This window comes from Petromyzon marinus, chromosome 40, assembly GCF_048934315.1.
Source record: "Petromyzon marinus isolate PM22_M1 ecotype Great Lakes invasive population chromosome 40, UKy_Petmar_22M1.pri1.0, whole genome shotgun sequence".
NCBI lineage: Eukaryota > Metazoa > Chordata > Hyperoartia > Petromyzontiformes > Petromyzontidae > Petromyzon > Petromyzon marinus.
Genome location: NC_133706.1, coordinates 2,012,620 through 2,033,208, shown reverse-complemented (window position 1 = coordinate 2,033,208; position 20,589 = coordinate 2,012,620). Strand labels below are relative to the sequence as shown.

General features: G+C 55.1%; 1 protein-coding gene across 5 annotated transcripts in view; it reads left to right on the top strand.

Annotated features, from left to right (window-relative positions):
- Positions 1 to 20,589, top strand: part of LOC116950694 (transducin-like enhancer protein 4) — a 54,961-nt gene that overhangs the window by 22,291 nt on the left and 12,081 nt on the right. For all 5 annotated transcript variants that reach the window (XR_012946443.1, XM_032968668.2, XM_032968667.2 and 2 more), the window contains 13 exons: positions 3,475 to 3,549; positions 4,105 to 4,420; positions 5,950 to 5,975; positions 7,046 to 7,168; positions 9,295 to 9,348; positions 10,990 to 11,202; positions 11,672 to 11,795; positions 14,113 to 14,357; positions 15,650 to 15,729; positions 16,388 to 16,658; positions 17,287 to 17,534; positions 18,531 to 18,678; positions 19,369 to 19,519. Coding sequence is in view for 4 of the 5 variants with exons in the window: in XM_032968668.2 (XP_032824559.1) it covers positions 3,475 to 3,549; positions 4,105 to 4,420; positions 5,950 to 5,975; positions 7,046 to 7,168; positions 9,295 to 9,348; positions 10,990 to 11,202; positions 11,672 to 11,795; positions 14,113 to 14,357; positions 15,650 to 15,729; positions 16,388 to 16,658; positions 17,287 to 17,534; positions 18,531 to 18,678; positions 19,369 to 19,519 (2,074 nt within the window). In the remaining variant the exon portion in view is untranslated. The remainder of the gene's footprint in view (positions 1 to 3,474; positions 3,550 to 4,104; positions 4,421 to 5,949; positions 5,976 to 7,045; positions 7,169 to 9,294; positions 9,349 to 10,989; positions 11,203 to 11,671; positions 11,796 to 14,112; positions 14,358 to 15,649; positions 15,730 to 16,387; positions 16,659 to 17,286; positions 17,535 to 18,530; positions 18,679 to 19,368; positions 19,520 to 20,589) is intronic.

Genomic DNA, 20,589 nt, shown 5'->3' with positions numbered 1-20,589 from the left:
GTGCTTTCCCTCTCTGACGGGCGGGAAGCGGGCTGTCGGGCCCCTGGTTTTGGCAGCGGCGCAAGCGACGGGATGGGGGGGGTTGCTCAGCCTGTGTGTGCGCTTGTGTGTGTGTGTGCCGGGAAAGGTCCTGGCAAGGATTATTCAGCATCGCCTTGCCAGGCACGCTGAGGAGAGGCTTGCGGAGCCCCAATGCGGTTTCAGGAAAGGGCGGTCCTGCACAGATGCCATATTTTCTGTCCGTCTGCTACAGCAGAGGTGTAGGGAATTCCAACAAGACCTACATCTCTGCTTTATTGACCTGGTCAAGGCCTATGATACCATCAGTAGGCCTGGGCTCTGGGTCGTTCTTCGTGCTTTTGGAGTACCTGACCCTCTGCTCACGATCATTAAGGACCTTCATGATGGTGAGCGGGCCCGGGTAAAACTACGTGGCCGGGAGTCAGAGCCATTCCCTGTACACCTTGGGGTGCGACAGGGATGTCCTCTGGCTCCCACATTATTTAACATCTATTTTGACCACGTAGTTCGTGAAGCCTTCAATAGCTGTACCGGGGGAATCTCCATATGGTACAGATATAATGGGAGGCTAATCGATGCCCGGGTGCGGTCAAGGGATGGCTCCCTATTGCTCAACCACGTTATGTATGCTGATGACTTGGTAATAGCTGCTCAGTCAGAGGAGGAGTTGGAGACGCTGCTGCTGAGACTGGAGCGTGCCACTAAGAGGTGGGGCCTTACCATCAGCCCCACCAAAACTAAGCACCTGCCTGGGTATTTTGTACCATCGGACACTCCACCCCCACAACTCCCAATCGGTGATGGGGCAGTTGTGGAGAGAGTGGAGAGTTTCCCATACCTGGGCAGTGTGCTTATGACTGGCTCCAGTTTAACAGCAGAGGTCTCACTCCGAATCAGTCGAGCGGCAATATCTTTTCATCGGTTGCGTAACGCTGTGTGGAAGCTACCTGGTCTGTCGCTCCGCACTAAGCTTCAGGTCTTCTCGGCCACGGTCATTCCCTCCCTTCTCTACGCTTGCGAAACGTGGACCCCCCTAATGGAACATCTTCGCCGGTTAGAAACAATTAGGCTGACCTGCCTACGATCCATCCTGGGTTTAACCAGACTGGATTGTGTGAGGAGCTCACAAATCCTTGAAAGATCTGGGCAGGGTCCCATCGGTGAGCTCCTCCGGCAGGCAAGGCTGCGATGGCTGGGTCATGTAGCCCGCATGCCCAGCCACCGCATGCCGAAACAGCTTTTGTTTGGCCGGATTGAGGGGGCTAAGCGGGCGCGGCACGGGCTAGAGAAGAGATGGAGTGATGTGGTACGGGAGGACGTGGAGCTGAGTGGACTTGCCGATGACTGGTACCAGCGGTGTCAAGATCGGCCTCTGTGGAGGAGGCTCGTGAAGGATGCTACTGGGCAGTTGGAGGCAGTCGCCCTCCAACAACAACGGAGGGCGGAGGAGCGACGCTCACAACAGCGAGCGGAGCGCCGGGTGGCTAAAGCACAGCAGGTTGGCACAGTAGGGGGCACAGGTGGTGCATCAGCCAGTAATCTCAGTCAGTCGACCCGTGGCACCTGGGTCTGCCCCGTGACCTCCTGCCAGCGGGCGTTCGACACTTCACGTGGCCTCAGGGTGCACATAGCCTGGCACAAGCGTCGTGGTGACGTCACCGCCACTTAGTGGCGAATGGCGGTTGTTGTTGTTGTTGTGTGCGCTCGTGCGTGCGTGTTCGTCCGTGTGAGCGTGCGTGTGGGTGCACGTGCGTGTGTGTGCACACAAGCAAGCACGCGTGCGTGTGCCAGTGTGCTTATGACCAGCTCCAGTTTGAGAGCAGAAGTCTCACTCCGAATCAGTCGAGCGGCATTATCTTTTCATCGGATGCACAAAGCTGTGTGGAAGCTACTTGGTCTGTCGCTCAACACGAAGCTTCGGGTCTTCTCGGCCACAGTCATGCCCTTCCTTCTCTATGCTTGTGAAACGTGGACCCCCCTAATGGAACATCTTCGCCAGTGAGAAAATTCAGGCTGGCCTGCCTACAACCCATCCTGGGTTTAACCATGCTGGATTGTGTGAGGAGCTCACAAATCTTTGAAAGATCTGGACCCGTTCCCATCAGTGGAGTGATGTGGTATAAGTGGTGGTGAAGCTGAGTGGACTTGCCAATGACTGGTACCAGCGGTGTCAAGATCGGCCTCTGTAGAGGAGGCTCGTGAAGGATGCTGCTACTGGGCAGTTGGAGGCAGTCGCCCTCCAGCAACAGCGGAGGGCAGAGGAGCAACGCTCAAAACAACAAGCGGAGTGCCGGGCGGCTAAAACACAGCAGGTTGGCACAGTAGGGGGCACAGGTGATGCATCAGCCACTCATCTCAGTCAGTCGACCCATGGCACCTGGGTCTGCCCCGTGACCTCTTGCTGCTGGGCGTTCGACACTTCAAGTGGCACATAGCCTGGAACAAGCGCCGCGGTGACGTCACCGCCACTTAGTGGCGAATGGCGGTTGTTGTTGTGCCGGGACCGAGCCAGTGCCAAGTTCTCGTGAGGACCTGTGGAGAGAGGCCCTACCCCCAAGTACCCTCATGGGTCACAAACACCCTCAGCTCTTTGTCACCCATTAAACACCTCAGACAGGCGAGAGCCTCTGTCTGCTGCTAGAAGGTGGAGAGAAGGCGCAGGGAGTTGGTGCACCGCACCAGAAAGTGTGTGGGGGTTGCCTCCACGATGCGTGTGTAGTGAGGAGCGGCGGCAGGGTGGTTAGTGCATTGCGCTACAAACCCGGCGACCCGCGTTCGATTCGCGGTCACGGCCAACATCGCAAAACAAATATTTGAACCAGTCGCAGGCCTCCCCTAGGTCGACTCGGCCTTAAACATGTGTAAACAACAGCGCTAGGGAGACAAAGATGGCCGGGCACGATACTGACCACACAACCCCCTTGTTGCGCCATTTTTGGCTTCATCAATGCTCGTTAACAGCACTTGACCCAAAAGCCATTGTTGTCTAATTCGGGGATTTTTTGTCTTTTTATGTTCATTAGTTGATACGTAATTATAATAGCCTTTTACTTGGCCAGCCGACTATTGTGGCAAAGTTTACACGGCAAACAGCACGAACCACACACAGAGCATTCAGCACCTGCCATGGCGTGAACTGCTGTTTACAAAGAGACCATAGACGTACGAGAACCACAGACCATAATGGGGATATGATGATTCTGTGTCTGTGTGCATTTACGTGCATCCACACGTGTGCACGTGCACAGCTAAACACCAGTGACGATTATCTTAACCGGTCCTAGGCCTCTCCTAGATCTACTCAGCCTCAAATGAGTAACTGGTGCAGGATGTAAACATCTCTGAGGAGACAAAGGCGGCCGGGCCTACTTGCTAACAGCATTTGTCCCAACGGTCTGTTAAGGCTACACTGGGGGATCTTTGTACTGATGTGTGCGCGTGTGCGTTGTTCAGCACCAGCAGCAGGTGCTGCAGGCGGTGGACAGGGCCAAGCAAGTGACCATGGCGGAGCTGAACACCGCCATCGGAGTACGTTCCCAGCTCCACACACGCCCCCTTAGCTCCCACCACCACCATCGCCACCACTGCCTTCAACCCCAGCACACAAAAAGCACCATTGTCCCTAGCATCACCACCACCACCGTCACCACATAATGTCAACCTCATCACAACCAATACCATCATCCCCGCCACCGCCACCATCGCCACCACTGCCTTCAACCCCATCACAACTTCTGCAATTGCCCCTACAACCAACACCCAACACCACCACCACCAAGCCGGTTGCAACATCCGCCACTGCCTCCCAGTCACCTGCACTCGCATTGTCCCTGCCACCATCAATATCAGCGCCCTTACCGCCATCGCCACCACTGCTGCTGACCGTGCCGCCGTAACCACCAACACCACCGCCACCGCACAGTTCCTGCCACCACCATCTCCACCACCATCGTTCACCCAGCACCTTTCACCGCAGCGGTAGTAATTGGTCGTAACGATGTCGTTTATTTGCCCAGGAAAGCCTCCACTGAGTCTCAAGGCTCTTTCTCAAGAGGCTCCTCCCCCACCCCGCCCTCCCCGCAGCACCAGCAGCTGCAGGCGCAGCACCTGGTCCACGCCCACGGCGCCATCGCTCTCCCGCAGCACCACGCCTCGCCGCTGCCGCCCCCGGCGTTGCCCACGCCGCCCGCCGGCGCCGCCCTCGTCGGCGCCAACGGTACCGGAAGTGGCGGCGGCGGCGGAGGTGGACTGATGGTGCTGTCGGGCCCGCTAGGAGCCTCGTTGTTGCACCAGCTACCTGCCGACAAGGGCCACCATGGCCTCCTGCAGGGACAGCTCCACCTACAGCAGCAGCACCACCACCAGCAGCAGCAACAGCAAGGAGAGCGTGGCCAGCGAGGTATGAATTGGAAGCTCAAGGCTCGTGTGATGGGACCCAAGCCGCGAGTGTGAGAACAGAAGCTCCCCCACCCCGAGGATTTAGTCTGTGGGCGCCCGGTCAAATCCTGACCTTGCTGCCACCTGAGATGGTGGCACTACTCGAGCTGGACCAACATCGTGAATAAAGTCGAATCGGGCGACAGCGCCGTTTAAATAACCTTGACAGGCGGCAGGGCGGTGGCACGGGGGGGGGGGGGGGCTGTGCGCGGGAAAAGAATCGGAAAGAAGTATCTCGTCTTTTTTTTTTATATATATCGAGTAGAGATTGCGTTGTTGCTCTGCATCCAAAGGTACCCCTGTCGTGTTTGTGCTCTGCTGGACATCTGTGTAAAAGAGCTTTATAGCGTATTGGATTCCTCCAGTATGAGTAAATATTTTTATTCTGATTCTCACGAGACCCTCCTGAACTCAGAGCACGAACAGTAATCCACTTGGTTACGTCACAATAACATTCCAAGGTAATATGCATTGTGAGGGTTTATATATATATGTTCTGGAGGATTTAAAGAATATTCTGGTAAGATAATTACATGGATACGAGCACAAATTGAAATGGTGTAGCGATGTCAAACCGTGCCAGTCTTGTACTATTCGTGGCTTCCACCACTTCGGTGTTGCCGTCTCTTGCCTCGGCAATGTCGGTTGACTCCCTTGCTGCCGGGCAACTGGCTAAACAGGTGCTCATCCACCATAACAAATCGTAATAAACTTAATCAACGATGCGGCTCCTAAACCTTCTACCACCGGTCTCCTTTAGTCAGGTGACCAGCAGGCTTACGCTGGTAACGGCCCCAAGGCAGCCACAATCAACAACGGAGTCGCTGTTGGTGTGGACAGGAGCCCAGCCAGAAGCCAGCCAGTGAACTCGAGGCATTGATTATATATTATAATATATTTTATGTATAATAGGAGTATGACATTTATTTGAAGGAAATCAATTCAACAGCAAAAACAACCTGAGTCCGTCTGTAATTTACGGAGAGTCATTGCCATATATTGCAGCTTGGTAAAATGGCATTAAACATTTTTAATTTGGAGGGGAATCGGGGGAGGAGAGAGAGGGGGGACATCGGCTGGCAGAGCCGCATCAATCGATCCGCAGTCAGAATTGAATGAGCATGGTTGGCTACGTAAGGTACGAAAGAAGTATGAGAGGGGGGGGGGAGGGGGAGGGGGTGGCCAGCGATCGCCGTCGGAAATCCGAGGAGGGGCGAGGTCGTGAGCACACGGTCGTGTCGGACGCCCGGGGAAGCACGCATTGAAAGCGATGCCGTCACGGTATTCGCTCAGCCAAAAAACAGAGTGGGAGAAAGGGTGGACCGAGTGTGACGATGACAGGGGAACTTGACCCCTGGGTTCCAGCGTGGACAAGGTGAGGGTGTGGGTGGTTCTATTCTGTCTATACCCCCCCCCCCACTGTTTTGTCTGCCCCCCATCCCCCCAACCCCACCCTTGCCCCATCGCCGCTGCCTCTGACATCCGCTGAAGGCGACGGCGACCGAGAGATGCGCGTGGTGAGAGTCGCACACCGCTCGCTCATCACTCGCAGTCACGCGTGGCGGCGCCAACATTCTTAATACCCAGAGGCAACTCTTAATACCCAGAGGCAACTCTTAATACCCAGAGGCAACTCTTAATACCCAGAGGCAACTCTTAATACCCAGAGGCAACTCTTAATACCCAGAGGCAACTCTTAATACCCAGAGGCAACTCTTAATACCCAGAGGCAACTCTTAATACCCAGAGGCAACTCTTAATACCCAGAGGCAACTCTTAATACCCAGAGGCAACTCTTAATACCCAGAGGCAACTCTTAATACCCAGAGGCAACTCTTAATACCCAGAGGCAACTCTTAATACCCAGAGGCAACTCTTAATACCCAGAGGCAACTCTTACTACCCAGAGGCAACTCTTAATACCCAGAGGCAACTCTTAATACCCAGAGGCAACTCTTAATACCCAGAGGCAACTCTTAATACCCAGAGGCAACTCTTAATACCCAGAGGCAACTCTTAATACCCAGAGGCAACTCTTAATACCCAGAGGCAACTCTTAATACCCAGAGGCAACTCTTAATACCCAGAGGCAACTCTTAATACCCAGAGGCAACTCTTAATACCCAGAGGCAACTCTTAATACCCAGAGGCAACTCTTAATACCCAGAGGCAACTCTTAATACCCAGAGGCAACTCTTAATACCCAGAGGCAACTCTTAATACCCAGAGGCAACTCTTAATACCCAGAGGCAACTCTTAATACCCAGAGGCAACTCTTAATACCCAGAGGCAACTCTTAATACCCAGAGGCAACTCTTAATACCCAGAGGCAACTCTTAATACCCAGAGGCAACTCTTAATACCCAGAGGCAACTCTTAATACCCAGAGGCAACTCTTAATACCCAGAGGCAACTCTTAATACCCAGAGGCGTACTCATTCACTGGCCAATCGTCGTGGAGCGTAGGAGACACAGGCGTGAAGTGCAAGCCGCCCCGATTGACGCGACAAAAGCAGACTGGAGTTTTAATTAATTTTGCGTTTGTCTTTGTGTCCGTGTGCATGTGTTCCTTTTGTTTACGTCTCAGAGCAAATCCATCTCGCCGTCGGGCAGTCTGAGGGACGCGGAGAAGTTTCGGCTCTCGGCCAACTACGGCGGCGAGGCCAAGAAGCACCGCGTGGATGTCAAGGACCCGGCAGCCAACCACTATGTGAGTCGCCCGTCCACCCGCGGTCATGTTCCCTTGAGGACATTGTTGTTGTTTTGTTGTTGTCCTTGTGAAAGGCGAGAGCCGACCTGCCGTGAACATCCGATGACGCTGGGCGTCATCGCCAGCAAAATACTTAGTGGAAAATTGTCGTGAAATGTTTTGCTCGGCCTTTTCAACGTTCCTTCTCGACCACCCTCCTCTGGTTTAGCTGAAAGGATGGTCGGCATTTCTGACTACGTGACAAATAAAACGAAACTATTTTTTTGGTTTAACAGATAGGCTTCTACGCCTCTATTTAAGGAACGAAATTGGTGAACTTCTCCACAAATCTGGCTGTCACCTGAGAAGCTCGTAATTACTGGTGAAACGTCGTACTCGGATTGTAAACGTTGTGGCTTGTCTCTCAAACACACCGATGTCTTGTACTAGTAACTAATTGGCACGTTCTGTTTACGTGACAGACCTTACTAATTGGCTGTGTCGGGTGGTGGCGGGTTTTAATGACACATTTATATATTTACGCGATCTAACCCAAAAAACCTCTATTATGGATATATATTATTTTTTCATTTACCAAATAAGGCCCACTGAGCTTCATAGTTCTTTTTCAGAAGCGACATAGGCACAAATGATAGCTCAACAAAGTGGCTTATTGTGTGGAAATTTATAGCAGCCAAATACTCAAAATGCACTTTGATTCTAAGTGTGGAGGGGAAAAGCCAGAGAAAAATCCACACGGCCACGGGGAGAGAGACACGCAAACTCCAAATATACAGCAGGCGTCAGGGTCAGGATCGAACCCACGACCTCCTGTATACCAGGTGAGGTAGTTAACATCTCCTAGCCATCGTGGCACCTCAACTTAATTTGATTGACTCTGTCTGGTGCCGGAGGGTACAGCTGAAAAATTGGCATTATACCTTCACTCTGATCTAACTCTAAATTAACGAATTATGAATCGTAATTTTATTGGTGATGATGTCATCATTGTTGCTGCCGTTCGGTTGTCATTCATCGGCGTTCTTGTTGATGTTTGTTGTCATTTTTGATTGTGCGTTGTTGTTATCGTCGTTGTTTACGGAGCACGTGACTCGATGTCGGCTCGGCCGTGAGTTTGCGAGCCCCCAACTCGCCCCTCGCTGGGTTTGGCAGCCACCGCTGAAGCCGCCGCTTCACTCGTGATGAACATCTCAACGGATCCGCTGTGAAAATGTCACCCCAGTGACAAGCGGCAGAAACTTGACCCAGTGGCTGCAACACCCCCCCCCTTCCTTCCACCCCCCCGCTCCCTCAGTGCCATTACCCCCCCCCCCCAGCTCGCGCTTCCACTCGGCGCGCTTTCCAATTTCTCGCCGCGCACTGGGCAGGGGTGGTGGCCAGTGAGGGGCGGGGGGGGGTGAGGAGTAGGGAGGGTGAGGTGCTGAGGGGGGGTGAGGGCCGGGGGGGGGGCTTCACATGGGCCGTTTTCTTGTGGGGAGTTCAGTGCAGTTGCTCCTGTCCCGTGCTCGGCTTTTTCCACGGCACCTCGGGGGGGCTGCCGCCACCCGCACGAAACACGAAGAGAATCGTTTGTTCAAACGTCCCCCGAGCGATCGGTCGCTCTCACCGAAGGGCGGCGCGGTCGGCCACGTGGGTACCATCGTTCACGAGCCTCGGCACACGCAGGCGATCGGCAGGTTGCGTGTGGTGGGGTAGAGCATGGGTAACTTTCAACAGTTCCAAGGCGTCTGGCCGGCTTGGAAGAGTAGGCAAAATACTGCCTGCATGGGGCTCCAAAGCTCTCTCTCTTCTCGAGTGGAAGCCCTTCTGCCAGGTGCAGTGGCGTGAGAAAGCAATTGCAGGGCTGCACCTTTACCCTGTATGTGTGTTGGGCGGGAAAATGAATGGCGAGCACGTCCGTGGGTGTGAGCACGTGTGTGTGTGTGTGGGTGTGAGCACGTGTGTGTGTGTGTGGGTGTGAGCACATGTGTGTGTGCGTGTGTGGCACAGTAGGGGACACAGGTGGTGCATCAGCCAGTCATCTCGGTCAGTTGACCCATGGCACCTGAGTCTGTCCCATGACCTCCTGCCTTAGTGGCGAATGGCGGTTGTAGTGGTTGTTGTGCGACCACCACTATGTCTTTCAGGACAGCGACGCGGCCAGGAGTGACGACAACCTCGTGGTGGACATCTCTAACGAGGTGAGGCACTGCGTGGGGATGGGCCACTCACCCAACCACCTAGCCACTCCCCCAACCACCTAGCCACTCACCCAACCACCAAGCCACTCACCCAACCACCTAGCCACTCACCCAACCACCTAGCCACGCACCCAACCACCTAGCCACTCACCCAACCACCTAGCCACTCACCCAACCACCTAGCCACTCACCCAACCACCTAGCCACGCACCCAACCACCTAGCTAGTCACCCAACCACCTAGCCACACACCCAACCACCTAGCCAGTCACCCAATCACCTAGCCACTCACCCAACCACCTAGCCACGCACCCAACCACCTAGCCAGTCACCCAATCACCTAGCCAGTCACCCAATCACCTAGCCACTCACCCAACCACCTAGCCACGCACCCAACCACCTAGCCAGTCACCCAATCACCTGGCCACTCTCCCAACCACCTAGCCACTCACCCAACCACCTAGCTACTCACCCAACCACCTAGCCAGTCACGCAACCACCTAGCCACTCTCCCAACCACCTAGCCACTCGCCCAACCACCTAGCCAGTCACGCAACCATCTAGCCAGTCACCCAACAACCTGCCACTCTCCCAACCACCTAGCCACTCACCCAACCACCTAGCTACTCACCCAACCACCTAGCCAGTCACGCAACCACCTAGCTACTCACCCAACCACCTAGCCACTCACCCAACCACCTAGCCACTCACCCAACCACCTAGCCACTCACCCAACCACCTAGCCACTTGCCCAACCACCTAGCCACTCACCCAACCACCTGGTCACTCTCCCAACCACCTAGCCAGTCACCCAACCACCTAGCCATTCACCCAACCACCTAGCCACTCACCCAACTGCCTAGCCACTCGCCCAACCACCTAGCCACTCACCCAACCACCTAGCTACTCACCCAACCACCTAGCCACTCACCCAACCGCCTAGCCACTCTCCCAAGCACCTAGCCACTCACCCAAGCACCTAGCCACTCTCCCAAGCACCTAGCCACTCTCCCAAGCACTTAGCCACTCACCCAACCACCTAGCCACTCACCCAACCACCTAGCCACTCACCCAAGCACCTAGCCACTCTCCCAAGCACCTAGCCACTCACCCAACCACCTGGCCACTCACCCAATCTCACTCTAAAATACACACCTCCCCAACCACCCAAACACACACTTGCCTCGTCATCCGCCTAACTGGACAGCCAACCATCCAACCACACAACCACTTACTCAACCGACTTGAAAACACACATGCACCCACCCGGACACCCACCTGCCTGGTTTGTTTCAACACTAACCCACGAAAATATGTGAATGGAACAGTCCGTTTTGAGATAAAAATTCACACGGTGGACATTGAATTTGGAACATTCCATTGTGGAGAAGCAGCCGGGTTTGGTGTTGGACGCTGCCCAAGTGAGCTGCTGCCCCCCCATGCCTCACCTCCCCATGGGCCCCTGCCATACTAGTACCCTCCTCACCTCCCCGTGCTCCCCTCCGTCACCTCCCCATGAAGTAAAGCCCAGGACTGGACCACACATTAAACCAGACCTTACGCCAAAATAACTTGACTCCATCTCTGGGCCCGGGAACTTTGTGGCGATGTTGTGGCGACGTCGTGATTGCGGCCCATTCAGGAGGCTTCCTCTCCCCGGGTGGGGAGCCCGGGACCCGGCGGCATCGGCGTCAGCGTGGCACCACCGCAGGAGAACGGTCTCGATCGGCTTCCCGGGGGCCGGAAGGAGGGGGGCGGCGGTGGCAGCGGTGGCGGCGGGGGGCCCCCCCAAAGCCCCGCTTCGGTGGCATCCAGCAGCAGCACCCCCTCGTCACGCTGCAAAGATGCTGGCCAGGTGCCGCCCGCTACCACGCCACCTCTCTAAATCCCCCACTCCCCACCCATCTCACGATTCTCTCCATTAATTCGCCATTTCTGTGAGCTGGATTTTAGATGCCCCCCAAACCTCCTGTCAGTCATGGAGGTCATGGAGTTTGTTTGACCATACTTGACCATTCTGGACAGTGTGGGTTGATAGGTAACGTTCTGGTCATCTATCTACCACTAGGCCTCTTCATCTACAACTTTGATTTATCTTTTTTCTCTCCTTGCCGCGCTCGCTCCCACCCGGTTCCCTCCCGGTTCCTGCGTTGTCTCTCTGCTCCCTGAGACGTTTGCTACATTCCGGGCGCAGTCCGGATGAGAGCTGTCAACGATGATGACAGTGATGGTGATGATGACGACGACCATGATGACAATGATGTTGTTACCCACGGTGCCGTTAACCTCGGCCGCGCCTCCTTTGTCGTCATCGTCGCCGGCAGGTGGAGAAGGCCATCACGCCGGTGTCGGTGCTGGGCGACTCCCTTGGGGTCGCCGGCACCGGCGGAGGAGGTGCTGTCAGCTTGAGGCCTCTCCTGGGGAAACCGCCTGGCGCCATCCCCCTCGGTAAGGGCCGTGGCCGCCCCTATCAAGACCCCCGCTGTGCCCACCTCATCTCCCCCCCCGCCACTGATCTCCCGGCGGAGTTTTGACGTTGAATCCCCGCCTGGTGGTGCACACGGCGAATGGTGGCTGGCACATGTCGCCCCTCCTCTTCCCTCCCCTCGCCCCTCCACTCCAACCCGTCCCTCCTCAGTAGCCCTTTCGTGGCTCCTAACTACCGCTTGATCGCTCATTTCTCAATCCTTGCACGCCCCTGTCTAAAACATTCGCCATTTTTTTAAGCTGTGTTAAGCGCCTCCTGTGAAGGCGCTTTATAAATATAAAGTGAAATTAGATAAGGTTGTCGAAAATGTGTGTTGGTCTATACTGTTCTGGGCAGTGCCCAATATTCCCTCTGATTGGCCAACTTGCGGATTGTTTACTCTCCCATCTCAGTTACAATTTAATGCCGAGCTGTCGATTCTTTGCGCTAACATCATTTGGCATCATATATCCGTGTCCGCGTATGTGTTAGTACCACAGTCGCCCCATGTCTCTTTTAATGTCTCTCTCAATTAGTCTAATTGTGCTGTGATCAGTCCAACCTTAATCTGCCTGAGCCGACTTGCACTGCAGGGAATATTGTTATTCAACGTTAATTTATGTTTGTCCAATATTTTCGATTTCTCGTGTGATACAGTTGTGCCGATTTCTATTTTTACTTCATCATCGTATTCTACTGTTCTTATTCATCATTCTATTGTTATTATTCATCATTCTACTGTTCTTATTCATCATTCTACTGTTCTTTTTTTTTACTTTTGTCATTTTTGGTGACCCAGGTCACTCTTGCACCACCTGGTTCAACAAAATCAATTTGAAAGTCTGTGTATTCCTCTGTGTGTCTGTGGTTATTTCTGTATCTCTGTGTATTATTATGCGTCTCTCTGGGTCTCTATGTATCTCTGTGTATTCCTCTGTGTCTCTGTGGGTCTCTCTGTATCTGTGTATTCCTCTGTGTGTCTGTGGTTATTTCTGTATCTCTGTGTATTATTCTGTGTCTCTCTGGGTCTCTATGTACCTCTGTGTATTCCTCTGTGTCTCTGTGGGTCTCTCTGTATCTGTGTATTCCTTTGTGTGTCTGTGAGTTGCTATCTATCTCTCTGTATTATTCTGTGTCTCTGTGAGTCTCTATGTATCTCTGTGTATTCCTCTTTCTCTGTGGGTCTCTGTATCTCTGGGTATTCCTCTGTGTCTCTTTGGGTCTCTATGTATCTCTGTGTATTCATCTGTGGGTCTCTAAGTATGTTTTTGTATTCTTCTGTGTCTCTGTGGGTTTCTCTGTCTCTGTGTATTCCTCTGTGACTCTGTGGGTCTCGCTGTATCTGTGTGCTCCTCTGTGTCTCTGTGAGTCTCAACATATATCTGTGCATTCCTCTGTGTCTCTGTTAGTCTGTCTGTATCTATTTGGATCTTCTTCGTTTCGGTGACCCGGATCACCCTAGTGCACATGAGACTATCTCCTTGTCTTTTTGAGTTCTCACCTGATATAAAAAATGTTTATTTAAAACTTACCACTGAAACTAAACTAAGAGCTGTATAGCATTTTTTCAGAAGCGACTTGGTGATCACAAATGATAGCTCAACGAAGTGGCTTGTTACGTGGAAATTTATTTCAGCCAAATACTCTAAACGCGTGAGGTTGACTAAATGTAGATGGAAAAACCGGAGGCCGCAGAGAAAAATCGACACGACCATGGGGAGAGAGACATGCAAACTCGAAATAAACAGGCGTCAGGGTCGGAATCGAACCCACGACCTCCTGTATACCAGGCGAGGAAGTTAACATCTAAGTTGCCACGTATCACTCACAACCAGATGATCGGTGAAATTCAAGCAGGACCCACCTGAAAAAAAAACAATCAATAAACTCCGGCGAGTCTTTTCCCTGCATAAATAAATAACTGCGTTAATTATTCATTATGAAATCAGTGCCGTCATTCACTTCGTGAATATGCAAGTGGTGCGATTCTGCAAGAGCACACCTTGAACATCGCACGCCTGTTGCGCATCAGTGTCAGCACGGGGTCAAACGGCATAGCCCAGAGGCCGGCAACCTGCGGCTTGGGAGCCGCGTGCGCTGGCGCTTTACGGACCGCTCCTTCGTGACCTTATTCATTAAGGACCTACCGGCTTGTATTCACCACAGTCGATTCGAAAAAAACGGATCTTATTTCGGTTGCTGACCCCCTGGCGTAACCGATTGGCGAGGCGGCCTCGCCAGCGGTGGCCGTGACGACCTCTTGACCCTGACCCACGTGCCCTCCTCCCCCCTCCCCAGCTGGCTGCGGCTTCCGGGTTCCCCTGGCGGGCGGAGGCGCGGGGGGGGGCGGCCCCCCCTTCGTCGGGGGCGGTGGCGTCGGCGCCCCCTTCGGGATTGCTCCCCACCCGGGCGCCAACGGGGAGACGAGCGCGCCGGGGCCCGGCCGTTATGGACCTCCCGGCGTCCATCTACACGGCCTCGCCCCACACGCGAGCGCCCTCGCCGCCGCCGCCACGGCCGCCACCTACGGCCGCTCGCCCGTGGTGAGACCGGCACTTCGGCGCGATTTCACCACCGTCGCGTCGTCGCGCCCACCGCGGGCCGGTACGCCCGCGGTGGGCACCGGAGCGCCGGCTTGGAAGCCGGTAATTAAAGAGGTGAATCATTTATTTGGTGCCCCCCCCCTCCCACCACGCCCGCCCCCCACCCCCGTGGCAGTGCGACGAGGAGTCTTATCGCGCCACACGCTATTTCCACCCGCAGGGCCGAGTGGTTATTCTCGCAGCACCGATGGGTTTTCTGGTGGGGGTTTGGGGGGTAGGAGGGGCCGGGGGAGGAGGGGGCGGGGGGAGGGAGCATGCAGTGGAGACGAGGGTTTAGGTCTCCCGAGCGTGAGGCTGTAATTGATCGGCGAGGCGTGAGATTAAAAATCGCACCCCGGGCGTTTGTGCGTGCGTGCGTGCGGGTGTCTGAGTGTGCGTGCATTCGAGTGTGCTGCTGTGTGCGCGTGTGGGGTAGTGCTCGTGTGTGTGTTTGTGTGTGCATGTACCATGCTGGCCTTCAGCATGGCACATGCACTTGCCCCAACAGTATGTTAAGGCTATTTGGGGTATCTTTGTCTTTTTTTGTGTGTGCAGCAGTGGCACGGTGGTTAGCGCACGGTGGTTAGCGCACTGTGCTACGAACTCACCCACCTGAGTTTGATTCCCGCTGAGAGCCAGTATCAGCGACGAATAATTGAACCGGTTCAAGGCGCCTCCTTGGTAAATTCAGTCTTAGAATGCACCTGGTGTACTGCGTAAAGACATCAGCACTGGCAAGAAAAATGCGGCATCCGGGAGTGGTGCTGGCCACCCACCCCGTCGTGTGCTGTGCTCGCTAACAGCACTTGCCCCAACATCATGTTGAGGCTATACGGGGAGCTTTGCTTTGCTTGCTGTATTTGAGCGGTGTATAGTTTGGGGGGCAGAGGACGCCCCGCCCCTTCCCGCCGCCACCTTGACATCTATCCAGCTCATGTCTGGACATGCGTTCACGTGTGTGTGTGCAGCTTTTTCCTCGCCCCACACACAGCTCCACCACACGCTGACGATTCCTCCGCTCTCGATAGCTGGGCGGTCTGTACGGCGGACAGATCCGGCCTCCCGTGTTTGTCTCGCGGCCGTTTAAATTCACCAACGTCAAGCACGTCCATAGGCCACGTGAGCAGCGGGTTCGGTGTCCCGGGTGGGGGGCCGGGGGGCCGGTTGTGCGAGGTCGTCGTCGCGAGCAACCGAGCGGTGCGCGGTCCCTCGCGGACTCTCGTTGGTGCTCGTCTCCCGTTTGTCGCGCGCAGATGGAGTTTGATCCGCACGCACACATGAGGGTCCACGCGGCGGCCACCCCGGGCCTCACTGCTGGCCTTGCCACCAAGCCGTGCGTACCTACTCCTCCTCCTATACTCCTCTTCCTCCACTCCTCCTCCTCCACTCCTCCTCCTCCACTCCTCCTCCAGTCCTCTTCCTTCACTCCTCCTCCTCCACTCCTCCTCCACTCCTCCTCCACTCCTCCTCCACTCTTCCTCCACTCCTCCTCTTCCTCCACTCCTCCTCCAGTCCTCTTCCTTCACTCCTCCACTCTTCTTCCTCCACTCCTCTTCCTTCACTCCTCTTCCTTCACTCCTCCTCTTCCACTCTTCCTCCTCCACTCCTCCTCCTCCACTCCTCCACTCCTCCTCCACTCCTCCTCCTCCACTCTTCCTCCTCCACTCCTCCTCCTCCACTCCTCCACTCCTCCACTCCTCCTCCTCCACTCCTCCTCCTGCACTCCTCCTCCTCCACTGCCATGGCCACGGCCCGGTCACTGCAGCTTTGTTTTACTCCACTCACCATCTTGAAGGTACCCTATGGACTTGCCCTCACTCTACTCCCCTCCGAAATCTCCCCTCACAACTCATTTTATATTTCTGAATCACCACCCCCCGGCCTTGAGACATTTCTAGATCCACACGTGTGCTGCCTTGCCCTCCACCCCCTTTCCCACCCCTCCCGCCCTCCGTCCCCTCCACCCACCCACTCTCTGCTGGTGCCAGCAGGGCCTACTCATTCCACGTAAGCGCCGATGGGCAGATGCAGCCGGTGGCGTTCTCCGGGGACGCGCTGGCGGGCCCCGGCGTGCCACGGCGCGTGCGGCTCGTGAGCGCCCTGCCGCACGGCGAGGTGGTGTGCGCCGTCACCATCAGCAGCGCCGCACGCAGCGTCTTCACCGGCGGCAAGGGCTGCGTTAAGATCTGGGACGTGGCCCAGCAGCAGCAGCAGCAGCACCACGGGGGCAAGGCAGCGCCCGTGTCGCAGCTCGACTGCCTGGTGCGCGTCCGCTCTCTCCGCCCGCGTGAATACTCGTCGCTCACTCTCACACCCGCCCTGTTGCCACCCCCCTCCCCCAATACCCACGTGCTGGCATTCGTATCCACCAACATGACCGCATTACTGCTCCACCAGTCACGCATTACAACCGCTCCTGCCCTCGTGCTCGCCACGCTCACTCGCCCTCGCCACGCTCACTCGCCCTCGTGCCCCCGCGCGCCCCCTCGCCCGTCTTTGTAACAGCTCACCCACCCCTCGCGCGCATGCCCTCATTCCCAACTCGCTACTGAGCTGCCCTCATTACTCGCTCACCACTGCTACCCACAGCCCCATTCCAACTGGCCGCTCACTGAACCTCACTCGTTATAATCTTGGTCGAATTTGTGCCCATCTGGATCTTAAATCTGGACCAAATCAAGTTGCTAATATGGGCCAAGTCAGTTATTAATCTTGGCCAAATCAGTTAGTAATCTGCGCCAAATCCATCACTAATCTTGGCCAAATCAGTTAGAAATCTGGGCCAAATCAGTCACGAATATTGGCCAAATCATTCTCGAATCTGGTGCGAATGTGTCGCTAATCTGGGTTGTGTCCAGTCCACGAACGCGATGCCTTTGCCGCCGCACAGAACCGCGACAACTACATCCGCTCATGCAAGCTGCTGCCGGACGGGCGCACACTGATCGTGGGCGGCGAGGCGAGCACCATCTCCATCTGGGACCTGGCGGCGCCGACGCCGCGCATCAAGGCGGAGCTCACGTCGTCGGCGCCTGCGTGCTACGCGCTCGCCATCAGCCCCGACTCCAAGGTGTGCTTCTCCTGCTGCAGCGACGGCAACGTCGCCGTGTGGGACCTGCACAACCAGACGCTTGTCAGGTTCGTCTCGCCGCTCCCACCGCCGCCCACCCATGACCTCTGACCCCCACCCCAGCCCCGCAACCGCCCCGCCTCCCAACTCCGCCCACCCCCCTCTCACGACCACGACCACCCTCCCACCCCAACCCCACCCCCCTCCCCCACCTCGGTGTGTGGGACCTGCACAACCAGACACTCGTCAGGTTCGTCCCACCGCTCCCACCCATGACCTCTAACCCCCGCGACCCCGCAACATGCATGCATACGCGGGTAGTACGTATGCATATTGAACTTATTTCGCACCGCATGTAGCCAACCGTGCTAATTGGAGGTGCGGGGTGAGGACAACAAACTAAACGGGTAGGATTCACGGTCTAACTTGGTTCTAGTGCGACCGCGCGTGTGACTCCTTCATCACTACCGGGTAAAACTAAACTATGAACGAAACTATTTTTATTTTTACTAGGTAAGGCCTACTGAGCTATGTAGCTCTTTTTCAGAAGAAAACCTGGCCACAAATAATAGCTCAACGAAGTGGCTTATGGTGTGGAAATTGATAGCGGCAGCCAAATACTCGAAATGCTTTTGATTCTAAATGTGGAGGGAAAAAACTGAGGATCCAAAAAAAAATCCACGCCACCGTGGGGCGAGAGAGATATACAAAATCCAAATATACAGCAGGCATCAGGGTTGGGATCGAACCCACGACCTCCTCTATACTAGGTGAGGGAGTTAACATCTCGCCACCACCGCGCTTGAAGGGAAACAACGAACCGTTTGAAAGCTCCTGGGTCTCGAGGTTGCATTCCTTACGAACGTTCCTCCTCAATCCGTTTTGGGCTTTCCCGACTTTTGAAAAACCGGAAACCAAATTCTGAAAACGATCCTCACTCGTTTTGTTGTTGGTGGTAGCTCTGTGCCAGAATCCTCATCGCTATCCCCTCCCCACACCAGCCGACACGACCGTCACGTCCGCACGGACACCCGTTGCCGCTTCCTCCGGCCCGTCCCCCGCAGGCAGTTCCAGGGCCACACGGATGGCGCCAGCTGCATCGACATCTCGCACGACGGCGCCAAGCTGTGGACGGGCGGCCTGGACAACACGGTGCGATCTTGGGACCTGCGCGAGGGACGGCAGCTGCAGCAGCACGACTTCACCTCGCAGGTGCGGCCGCAGGGCGGGGCATGGTGGGGGGGTCGCTGTGGCAACCGGAGCCACTGTAACCAGGGGTAATTGTGGTGGGGACGGGGTGTGACCATCGTAACCGGCGTTACCTGGGACAACCGGGATAACTGGAGTGCACCTGGTAACAGGAGTAACAGGAGTAATCAGGGTTTCCATGTTTACCAGGGTAAATGGGACAATCGTAATGAGTGATAACTAGGGAAATCAGGGTAGCCACGGACAACAAGGGTAACTAGGGACAACTTGGGTAACCAGGGACAAGGGTAACCAGGGTATCCATGGGTAACCAAGACAGCCGGGGTAACGAGGGGCAACCGGGGCCATGGTCGCCTGCCCATTCACCCACTCGGTCATTTGCACGCTCACTTGGCTAATTGCTCACCCGGCTACTCACTCATTCGCCCACCCACACTCACTGGCCCGCTCTCTTACCCACTCGCTCATCTACCCACTCACTTGCCCACTCCCTGGCCCACTCATTTGCTCACTCGCCCGTTTACTCGCTCACTCACTCACCCATTTGCTCACCCACTCACTTTAACCTTGGAGCATCACCCAGCCGGATGTTTGCTAATGTTTTACCGGCAGAGTCGGTAAGTTTTCGGACGGCTGGCACAGCCGCTCCGCCCCGATCAATCTTTCACGCCGTCGCTGGCCACCCCTTGGCAGATCTTCTCGCTGGGCTACTGCCCGACGGGCGAGTGGCTGGCCGTGGGCATGGAGAGCAGCAGCGTGGAGGTGCTGCACAACAGCAAGCCTGACAAGTACCAGCTGCACCTGCACGAGAGCTGCGTGCTGTCTCTCAAGTTCGCCCACTGCGGTGAGCGTCGTCGTCGCTGCCATCGCTATCCCTGACTTTTCGTCTTTTTTGTTGTCTTGTTTATTTATTCGTCTCATCCGGGAGAAACTCTCGCCGAGTACCAAGAATCGTCTATTTTGGGATGAGAGCTGGAATTTGGCAAAATTTATTTCAGCACCAAATATTGTTTGGTAGGGTTTTTTTACGTGTGTGTAGTGACATACTGGACGTCACTAGAGGGTAGCCATAGTAGACAGCGATGGGGGGCGCTGTAGGGGCATGGCCCTGGCAACGGTGAGAGAGAGAGCGCGTGAGGATGTGGCCTTTGGATGAACTCGGGAGAACACGTGACCGGATGAGGTGGAAGCGGCTACCCCCCAAGGGGGGCGAGAGGGACACATGATGGGGAACCAGAGCCCTCGAGAAGAATCTGGAATGGGGCGTGGCCAGGGGCAGAGCCACTGGCCACGACGGAGCAGATATAAGTTGGGATGGAGAAGCTGGCAGGGGCGCCATCGTTGGAGGTTGGAGTGCTGTTGAAGAGATATGCGGCCCGCTCGGTCTTCGGGCGTGAGAGAAGTCGTCAAGAGCCGGGCAACGTGTTCGCTGGTCCGGCAGGTTATATAGTGTTCCCGTGAGTGTTATGTAGCTATCCAGGTTGGTCACCACCCTTACAGTTAGGGAAAAAAGTATTTGATCCCCTGATGATTTAGTACGTTTGCCCACTGACAAAGAAATGTTCAGTCTATAATTTTAATGATAGGTTTATTTTAACAGTGAGAGACAGAATAACAACATCAAAATCCAGAAAAACGCATGTCAAAAATGTTATAAATCGATTTGCATTTTAATGAGGGAAATAAGTATTTGACCCCCTCTCAATCATAAAGATTTCTGGCTCCCAGGTGTCTTTTATACAGGTAACAAGCTGAGATTAGGAGCACACTCTTAAAGGGAGTGCTCCTAATCTCAGCTTGTTACCTGTATAAAAGACACCTGTCCACAGAAGCAATCAATCAATCAGATTCCAAATTCACCACCATGGCCACGACCAAAGAGCTCTCCAAGGATGTCAGTGACAAGATTGTAGA